Raw genomic sequence first — 10,923 nt, forward strand, 5'->3', positions numbered from 1 at the left:
AAGTGATAGAACTTATATGGCCTCTAAATGGAATGAATGTAATTTTCATTGCGATATCTAGAATTTAGCATAAGAAGGAAAAAAAAATACCAATAATAACATAGGAAAAAGAAATATGTCTATGTTTCTCAAATTTCTGATTGTGATGCTAGTTTATCTTTAGAGCAAAGGGTTTCAATTTTGAATTAGTATTGAAATGACCATGATCATCAATTTTTAAGAATTTTTGTAATGTCACAAGAAATTTCTAGAATTCTGTCTTTACGAAGGGTGCGAACTTCTAACAAAGAATACATTTGTATGATTATTGAGAAATTCTGATTCAAAAATATTGAGTAATTTAAACCTTTATTCTTCATTTTGAGTATCAAGTAAAAGTTTGATTGTTGTAATCAAATCAGAGTAGTGGAGATCAGGATCGTGAAATATTTGGATTGAGTTTTTGAAGATATTGTTAGTTAGTGAAATGTTTATGTTTAATTTTTAGCCATTACTCATCTTTAAACCACATAAAATTAGCTAACCAATACTACTATTACATCATTTGTGTAGACTATTTATGTCACTTGGAAATGTCGTGTAGTAGATCATGATTACAATAAAATAGCACAAAACAATCAATAGCAGAAGAGTTTATGTGGTTTCCTTCTATGAGGTATGTCCACGAACAAAGACAATTATAAATTGGAAAAAAAAAATCAATAATGAAGAACAAAAAAGTGATGAATAAAAATAATTCAAACTCAAAATTTAATATACCCAGTGTTCACAATTAAAGAAAAAAAAAAAGAACTTTTTACTAAACATAAATATATTTTTATCTGTGAATATGAGCCCACACTTTACGAAATTTAAGTATGCCAATGTATATTTGCACTGTGATTTACATGAGTGTTTTAAGGAAAAAGGTTTTCAAAGAAGTTTTAGAGGATAAATGATTAACCACTGGTGTAGTTTGTGTTCCCCAACTTGGAAAGCTTGCATCTCTCCTCAATGTCGGGCAACAAGGTCCTCTTGTAGTTTAGGAAACATGCCATGGTTTCAAAATTTGTTTGTATTTTGGGAAAAGTACACTTTATCCCTTCAAAGTTTGAGGCGATTTTTAATTCGGCCTCCAATGTTTCAATTTTTGCAATGCACCCCCCCCCCCCCCGCCCCCTCCAAACTTGCAATTTTTTTTTTTTTTTTTCAATTCAACCAATATTATCCCAAAATTCTTATATTGCTCATAATTTTATTTTATTATTTTTTTTATAAAAAAATTTTAAAAAAATTCGAGGTGGTTGTAGCCACCCCTTTGGCCATCTGGCTATTTTTGCACCCTGAAATTTCTTTTTTCTTTTTATTAAAAAAAAAAAATTATGAGCAGTATGGAAATTTTGGGATAACATTGGTCTAATTGAAAAAAATTTGCAAGTTTGGGGGGTACATTGCAAAAATTGAAATATTAGAGGTCGAATTGAAAATCACTCTCAACTTTGGGAGGGTCAAATTTAATTTTCCCTTGTATTTTTGATATTGTTAATTTAGAGCTTTTGACTCTTTAATTTAGAGTTTTCTCAAATTTGGGATGTTTTCTCATTTTTATGAAATGGAAGATGAATAGTTTAATTCAGAAAAAAAAAAAAAAAACAAAACAAAAAAAAACTTAGCATTCCACCCGCACGTTACCATGGCTTATCATCCCTAATATTGGTGGAAAAGTTTGGTCTTTCACAAGAAGTCTTTTCTTATCAATAAAAGGAGTGCATTAAATTCTAGAATTCTTGTTCCAAATGAATTTGGCTTTCTCAAACTTACTTATGAAGCTTTCTTAGCTCACCTTGGGATGATAAATAGTACATTCATAAAAATGATGAATATGATAAAAAATTTACTTAAATAATTAAACTTTTGTATAATAAAATATATATATATATAGCCCAGCAGGCCGAAAGAGGACATTTCCCTAAACATATTATAAATAGACCCAAGACCCAGATACAAAACCCAATTATCTGTGCAAGAAAGGCCCAACAACCAGTTATATGCGCAAGAGAAAGCAAAAGAAGAAATGGGTCTCAAAGATTAACGCGGTTCGCACTCGAATTGATTTCAATCATGGCCTCAAAAACCAACATTTTACCACAGCCGTTAGATTTGGTAATTGAGGAAATGGGCTGTGGTGATGGAAATGGAGGAGGGGGTGTGTGGTTTTGGAAGGTGTTTGGAGGAGGAGGCTTTGGTGGGTGGAGAAGGAAAAGGAAGAGAAAAATGTTGCTCCTTGGGTTCTTGCTGATTTTTGGTTTGGGTTTGTTGTTTGGGAAAGAGGTAGAGCCCAATGTGCTTTGTGGGTGTTTGGGTATTGGGCTACTTGATGTTGTTTTGATTCAATGGTGGGGAAAGAGAAGAAGTAAAGATTGGGTTTTGGGGTTCTGTATAGCCCGTATAGGTGGGGTTTTGATGGGTTTTGGGTTAAGGAGAGAGCAGGTGCAAAAAATTATGGAAGTTGGCAGTGTTAAATTACCAGTTATCATAAAAATTTAAATTGAGAATAGGTAAATTTAAATCCACACGTGAGGGCTAATATTTTGCTGGATCCTTGTCACGGGGTAAGTAGCGTGGGCCCCATTTGTACTGTGATAGGCTCTGATACCATGTTAAATTACCAGTTATCTTAAAAGTTTAAGCTGATAAAAAAATATAAATTTAATTACTTAATCAATAGTTTAACAGGCAAAAGAAGAAGAGGTAAAGGTGGTAGTGCATTGTAAAAGAGCTCTACAAAACAAAGATGGAGGTTTTATTTTTCTTTTCTAGAATGTCATTGTCTAATCTTTTTATCATGGACAGTGAAAAGATGATTCATTTAGGGTTTGTCATTTCTCTTCATGATAAGTGTAATCTAGTTGACCAAGTGAGAAGCTGCATAATCGAGCAGAGTTTATGTTCATTCTAACATATTGGGTAGGGTTGGTGCATAGCAAGAGGTAAAGCTGGCTAGGGAGATGATGGTTCATAGAATGATAGAAGGATTGCAAAAACTCTTGGCATAGTGGGGTGGAACTGAATTGTTGAGCTCATAATTGTATCATAATTCATTTTCTAATGTCAAATTTATGTTGGATAATCACTACAAAAAAACACACATACACACAATTAAAAGAAAAATGCTTAACTTTTCAAAAGTTTTCTCCAAAAGTTGGTTCTTAAATTATGTATTAATTTTTTATGAATTTGTGACATATTTCTCAAAATAATAATGATAATATTTTTTTTTTTAGGGGGGATTAAATGATGGGTTGGTCCTCAAGGCTCTTGATGGGGGCAAGGCTTTTGGGAGTAGTTTGGCCACTCCTTGGCTGATCATAGGGGGTGGCTCAAGCCATCCTCTTGGCCAAAATAAGGGTGGCCAATCAAATTATGACTTTTACCGAAAGCTATGTTTAATGAAAATAAGATAATTTGTTAATGGTATTATAAAACAATTTGGAAAAATAATCATATTTAGACCCTAGGGTTTTTTTTTTTTTTTTTTTTATAATTTCTTTAATTTTTTTCCTATTTGAATTTAGATTTTAGGTTTTCAATTTAAAAAATAAGGTCTTTGGATAATGCCAAAATTTCAAATAAATCTCTTTGTATCGTCAAAATAATAAATTTGCCAATAAGCGTGTTTCATTTGACACTTCACCACCCAAGGAGAAGAAAGAGACAGCAAGAGCTCTCACATTGCCTGCTGTATTTATTTTTCCAATTGTTGTATTTATTTTTCTGTGTTTTCCTTGTATTTCCTGTTGTTTTGTTTAGGGTTTATTTTTGTAGTGGGTTACTATCTCCTTGCCATGTATTGGTTTGATCTTGTGGAGGAGATTTTAGTTGCCGATGGTTGTCTTTCAACGACTCCTATCTGGTTTGCTGCACAGTACTTTCTCTGCAACAATCACCTAACGGTGGTTGCTGCCTCTACCGCATAGAACTTTTCACCAAGTTTTTTTGCCGTTTGTCACCGCCTTGTGCGGTTCTGGAAAATGCTCTGCTTGTTTATGGTTCTTTTAGGATCATAGACATCACTATTGCCTGCTGTTTAGTCATTTTGGATTGGATCCAGACTCTGTTACTGTGTTTGTACTGCATTTATCTTTTGGGCTTTGTTGTCGGGATGCCTACCCGAATCATGTAACCCCCTTTCCCTTAATTGAAAAAAAAAAAAAAAAAACACCTCTCACATTTCCTATGTTCTTTTTTGTTTTTCAGATAATAGATAAGCACTTGTTTTCATTTATTTCTATTTGGCATATATATATATATATTAGGTTAATTGGGGAAATTGCTCAATTATCACTTATGATCAGATCCAACATGCCACATAGACTATAGTCTATAGTGTTGGTTCTCACATCGTAACAGGGCAAGGACTAAATTCATTAACTCATTTTTATGAGCACCAGCGTAATGCCGCAAAGATTAAGATCATTGTTTTTTTTTTTTTTGGTCTTATACATATATATGAGTTTGTCTCTTGAAAATGGTTTTCTTTCTTTACTCTCTTGAAGGTCTTTTTCTCTATTAGGGTGCTTAAACAATAACCCCCAAAACCTGCTTGCTTTAGAGAATCAAATTGTTGCTATCTGCTTTTTTTTTTTTTTTTTCTAATTTTTTTTTTTTTTTTTGAAAAACTTCACAAAGGACTCCTGAATTACCGCACATTTTGAGAAGATCTCTTTAAATTTCAAAAACTCTCAATTTTACCTCTTGAACTTTCAATTTGATGCAATTTACCCAATCCATCAATTTTTGCAGTTAAAACCCCTAAAAAGACAAAATTACCATTCGATTTTTTTTTAAAAAAAAAAATTGAAAAAAATGGTCACAAGGTGGTCCAATCGTGGGTCACCTTGTATTTTTGTTTTTTTGATAATAATTTTTTTTTAAAAAAAATATTTTGAAATTAATGATAAATTTATAATTTTATAAAAAGGTCAGGGGTATAATGGTCATTGTATCACTTTTAACGTTTAAAAACTAACGGATGGGTTTAAATTGACTGTAATTGAAATTTGAGAGGTTCAAATTGAGAGCTTTTTAACTTTGAGGGTCTCCTCCAAACGTGCAGTAGTTTAGGAGTTTAAAGTGAAGTTTCCTATTAATTTTATGACCAATAGAAATGGAAACTCTTTTGTTATATTCCCTATACCCAAACAATTTATTTTGTATATCCTCACACGAATTATGTACACAATGAGGATAACAATCATTGATACAGTTTGGGTACCAAGCTATCTTATCAATATATTTACAAAAAGGCCTTCGATGTAGTGATGAAATTGTGATACATAATCAATCCTATTTGTTTTTGTTTATTACTAAAATGAATATATATACCTTAAGAATTTAGTTTTGCATTGAAAACTATTATAGGAGAAGTTGGAATCGTTCCGTTTGGATACTGATCATCGGTCTTAGTTTGACATGGTTTATGCGTTACTATTACCCGGAACAGTTATATCTCCATTAGCTAAACCTTTTCTTACCCTACCCTTTGGACTTGTATTTTGTTTGTACACATTTAACGAAGGCGTTCCTGACATATGTTGCAATGCAATGTCTTCAACAGTATGCTCTTACTTCGTATTTCCCTTAATCATTAAATTTGGTGCTTTTTGATCCCGAGTTGCTATGGGGAACAAATGATGAAATACAATAGATTTCTCTATTTAAGTTGTTCTCGCTTTTCCTTGTTTTAGTTCTTAACTCTCCCCTCCCCCGGGTAGTTCTGTTTGGCACTTTTCATACTTCGTGGGTGCAACATCAACAAATTCGGTTGTGATCAAGTTACAACCTAAGATCTATGACCATATCATGTTAATTGTTCGTATTTCGTCAATCGGCATGCTCCGAGGTACTTATAATCATGATCCGTTTGCCATAACCAAGGGATTTCCACACAAATAATCTTATTGGAAAATAATATTTTTTTCATTTGCAAGTGAAAAATATTGACCATGTATGAGGTTATAAATACTTGGAGAATGGTACCTTTAGAAAGGGGAAAAAGAGGACTTTTTAGCTACTTTTAGGGTTTTATAGTCATGGCCTCTGGATAAAATCATAAAATCATGTCTATTTTCTATGGTCAGAAGTTTTTACAAGAGTTATTAAGTAGAAACTCTTTACAGAAATATATGATACATAGTAAAATATTACCAAATATATATTTCAAAACTGTAAAGTAGAACATTTGAAGACCTTAAATTACTCACAAAGTCTTGCCTCAAAAACTAATTACGAAATTTCCTATTTACTATGTAAATTGTTCTAAACCTCTTCTTCTATTACATGCTTCTGACCTTTTTAACACAATTACGGTTTTGTAAATGTTTTTTTCGTTGAATGCATAAAAAATGATTTATCTAAAAATATTTTTTGATATTTGGCCGGTACGAAAAATAAATGACAGTGAAAAATAGCTGGCGACTCCAGCAACCTCCAATGAGGTCCTGCGAATTCTAACAATTTGAGAAAGAGAAGCTAAAACTCAAAAAATAGTTTACGATTTAAAAAAAAAAAAAAAAATTGTTTTATGAAAATTAAATAAGCTTTTTTCAATCAAATAAAAAATATTTTGAATTTGATTATTATTTTCTATCACACTAAATACCAAAAATACCAAATTTATTTATAAAAATCATTTTAAGCTGAAATAAATGGAGCCTAATTATTTTCCTAATTAGCAATTTTTTTTTTTTAAATTTTTTTGTAGCCATTGAAATTCATCTTTGTGGAGGTTGGTGCTTGACTGTATAAATATTTTTCTCTCTCTTCAAGTCAGTTGCTTTGGCTTTATCCTTTTTTCTCCGCTTTCTCTTCAACCCCAAAGTTGCTAAAAATGTCCGTTATTATCTTAATCTTGTGATGAAATTACGGTCTGCCCCCTCTCTCCCTCCCACGTGTTGTCCTTCAAATTTGTATCATTTTGTCATCCAACTTACCTGGGGCGTACACGTGGCGATGAGTAGGGTCAAGATGTGTCCTTAATAATTGCCCTCTGGGGCTGCTGGTGCATTAGTCCTTGCAATCGAGAACTGGAGAGTTTGTCATTAAGAGAATAACTTCAGCTCCACGAATGAAGAAATGACAGCTGGGCTCCATCAGAATCGCATAAATAATAAAGAAAATGTAAAAACTATAATTTATCAAAATACTTGAATTAATAAACTTGGTCATACGTACATAAATATCTGTCTCACTCTCTCTCTCTCTCTCAATCCCATCGCCAGCTGGATGATGTACGGGTATTTGTAAAAGGGCAAAAGAAATCTGGATTCAGTCAAGTTCAGTAAAATCAAAAAGTTTTACCAAGGCTTGAGTTCCAGTTCCATGGCTGTTTTATTATTTCGAGGTTCTCTCTCTGCTCTCCCTCCTTCGCTTTCTGCTCCTCAAACGGCGTGAAAAGAAAACCTACAAAGGTTTGTTTCTTTAAGCTTAAAACTCTGTCATTTTGGTTAAAATATGCACAGTAGCCGGATCCATTCTTTTCTACGGTCTACCTTTTTGTTTTGTTTGGGTCTTTTCTGTTCGACCTGTTTCTTTTTTTTTTTTTTTTTTTTTTTTTTTTTTTTTTCACTTTTTGGCTATGTTTGTTAAAAAACTTAAAAATAAAGTGAACAGAAGCTATTAGGTTCAGATTGATGTGAGAAAAAAATAAAAATATTTTATATGAATTTTTTTTTAAAAAAATATTTTACAGTAAGTTTTTTATTTAAATGTTTTCGGTATATTTTCCTACACGATGATCTTTCAATATAATGACCTGATTTTTTTCTGATTTACCCATTTTATATTTTCAGAATTTAAGCGCGACAGGAGGGGTGTGAAAGTCGAGAACTTTTTTATTTTTGAGCAGGGCTGTGAAAGTCCAGATCACTTCGCCCGAAGAAACGCAGGTCTGAAATCATAGTCCTGCTACGATTTTAAAGATGATCGCTCTTTTTTTTCTGCGTATATTCTCATTGTAGTTTCCAGTTCTCTCTTTCTTGCTTTTGGGTTTTGAGTTTTTGTCTAATTGCAGGAAAAAAAAAAATTGAAACAAGAATGGATGTGAAGAATCGGTGAGCAAAGTGGAGGGCTGCTAGAGGTAACAGATAACAATCTTTCATAATATGAAGTATTGTAGAATACAATAGTCTGTTTCTTCCATCTTCCATTTTATTCGTACCATGAAATAAACCCAAACCATAACAATATTTCAACAGCTCCCTCTCGTTAATGTAGTAACCCAGTTGAGAACAAAGCAAAAAGAAGTCTCAGACTTCTTTACTTTCAAGATGTTTATAACTTAGCTATATAGAACAATAAATCTTTGACTGCATTGCTGTAAGGTTTCTAGGAGTGGGTGCAAGGCATCCTTCCATTCATATAAACTCCCAATAGAAACCCTCACAAGTGCAAGACGCAAACCTGCACACTCTCTAACTACCTCAGTTGTTGTGCATCGCAAATTGGGGTCTTTAACACAATCACCCGCCTTCTTCTCAAATAAACTCCCTGCTTCTTCTTCGAGCAAAACTTCAAGTCCAAAATCTTTTTGGGTGCACATTTCAGAACATTATACATATCGATCTCTAGATGTCAGTAATACTTTGCATCCCTCAGAAGGAATTCCTTTGTCCAAATTGAGACTCTTCCATATGTCATCAAGGACAACGAGTATCATCTTCTTGTCTTTTGATTTTGTCAACCTCTTCTGTAGACGACTTGCTCTCCCGGGTATAGTCACCTCATCAAACTTTGTTTTACTACAGCAAAAACTTTGTTGTAGTAACACGAGGAACATAGCCACTATCCGACTGGTAGATTAGGAGTGTGAAGAACCAGGTAGCGAAGTTGCAGGCTAAAAGAGATAACGTGCAACATTTGGTTGATGTTGCTATAAGAAACGACGACACAATTGAAGCTCATGTTATCACGTGGATGACAAAGGTGGATGAGACTACAGAAGAGGCCAAAAAATTTCTTGAAGATGAAGAAAGAGCAAACACGAGGTGTTCTAATGGGGCATGCCTAAACTTGATGCTGCGGCATCAGCTAATCCGAAAAGCGAAGAAGATAGTGAAAGTTATTGGTGAAGTCCTCGAAAATGGCAGCAGTTATGAGTCTTATGACACAGTTTCATACTGTCCTGCTCCAGAGGGGATAGTGACTGCAGGATGTATGGATTGCATGGACTTTGAATCAAAAATGTCAATTGTTAAAAGACTTATGGAGGCACTGAGTGATTATAAGATCCACATGATTGGGGTGTGGGGATGGCTGGTGTGGGAAAGACTACTCTGGTGAGAGAAGTTGCCAATTAAGCAATGGAAGAAAAGTTATTCGATGAGGTGTCTATTGCAAATGTGACGCAGAGCCCTAACCTTACACGAATTCAAGGATAAATAGCCAAAGTGCTAGGTCTAAAGTTTGATGAGGTGACTGTACCTGGGAGAGCAAGTTGTCTACATAAGAGGTTGACAAAAACAAAAGACAAGAAGATGTTACTTGTTGTGCTTGATGACATATGGAAGAGTCTCAATTTAGAGGACATAGGAATTCCTTTTGAGAGATGCAAAGTTTTACTGATATCTTGAGATCGATATATTTATGTTTTGAAATGTACACCCAAAAAGATTTTGGACTTGAAGTTTTACTTGAAGAAGAAGCAAGGAGTTTATTTGAGAAGATGACGGGTGATTGTGTTAAAGACCCCAATTTGCGATGCACAACAACTGAGGTAGCTAAGGAGTGTGCAGGTTTGCCTCTTGCACTTGTGAGGGTTTCTAAGGCATTAAACACTGGGAGTTTATATGAATGGAAGGATGCCTTGCAGCTACTAAGAAGACCCACTCCCGGAAACCTTACAACAATGCAATCAAAGATTTATTGTTCTATAGAGCTGAGTTATAAACATCTTGAAAGTAAGGAGGTCCGAGACGTCTTTTTGCTTTGTTCTCAACTGGGTTACTACATTAACGAGAGGGAGCTGTTGAAATATTGTTATGGTTTGAGTTTATTTCATGGTATCAATACAATGGAAGATGCAAGAAACAGATTATCTACAATACTTCGTATTCTAAAAGACTGTTTGTCTATGTGGTGTGAGAGCTTGGAAAGCCCCATTCCAGGTGCTGAGGATGGCTTTCCTGCACTTCAGGAATTTATGTATAATGATGATGGGTTGCAGAAAATTGTTTTAAGGAATCAAAACTCGAGTGTTTTTGTGAGTTTTTGATGGGTGATGACTGATGAGGGACTTCATGATGAGGTCAAGGTCCAAGAAGTACCTCATCACCCATCACAAGGTCTGCATCTCTCTCTCTCTCTCTGATATGTGCTTGTTTGTATATTGAAATTGCAATTTATTTTTTTTCTCTGTTTTCCTATTTGTTAGGAAGAGATGGAGGAGAAGGGTCAGAGGTGGAACCAGAGCAAACATTGGGGTGGCAAATTTAAGGGCGGCTGTTTACCATCACCAATTTTCTTGATCTGTGTCATTAGCTGACAGACTGTCATGATCTTGTTAATAAATTTCAGATATCTTGGTTGGCTGGTTTATATATATTTTTTTCTGAAATTCCCGTTTTATGTGCTTCCATATAATGATTATTGTTTTTGTTATAAATAGTTGATTGCTTATGGGTTCTTTCCGTCCTTGTCATAGAAACTGGTTGCCTTCAATATTTGGTTATGGCGCCTGGCAAAACCTATGCCTTCTTTTTGTTAGATGCATGTGGTTATTCCTTCCTTTTATCGGTCTCTTTCTCCGACATTTATGAGGTCAATGTGGAATTGCTTGGGTTTTTCCCCACAGGTTATTCCTTTGCTGATAATTAGAAGATTCATTTCGACTCAAATGATGTCAATATGTTTACTTTCATCACTGTCAACCTATATCCCCATTTGAGG

At 34.1% G+C, this 10,923-nt stretch overlaps 1 protein-coding gene and 1 long non-coding RNA gene across 2 annotated transcripts; both read left to right on the forward strand.

Annotated features, from left to right (window-relative positions):
• The first annotated feature begins 650 nt into the window (after nucleotides 1-650).
• LOC148587891 (uncharacterized) lies at nucleotides 651-2,526 on the forward strand. Its single transcript, XM_088517036.1, has 2 exons — nucleotides 651-655; nucleotides 1,968-2,526. Exons 1-2 carry the CDS (start codon nucleotides 651-653, stop codon nucleotides 2,524-2,526), a joined length of 564 nt encoding a protein of 187 aa, XP_088373162.1.
• Nucleotides 2,527-7,241: 4,715 nt separating this feature from the next.
• On the forward strand, nucleotides 7,242-10,666 carry LOC132171099 (uncharacterized). The gene is made up of 4 exons (XR_015909082.1): nucleotides 7,242-7,448; nucleotides 7,830-7,925; nucleotides 8,051-8,116; nucleotides 10,409-10,666. It is a non-coding gene; the product is annotated as an uncharacterized LOC132171099 (long non-coding RNA).
• Nucleotides 10,667-10,923: the final 257 nt, after the last annotated feature.

This window comes from Corylus avellana, chromosome 1 (assembly GCF_965113065.1).
Source record: "Corylus avellana chromosome 1, dhCorAvel1.hap1.2, whole genome shotgun sequence".
In the NCBI taxonomy this organism is placed as follows: Eukaryota; Viridiplantae; Streptophyta; class Magnoliopsida; order Fagales; family Betulaceae; genus Corylus; species Corylus avellana.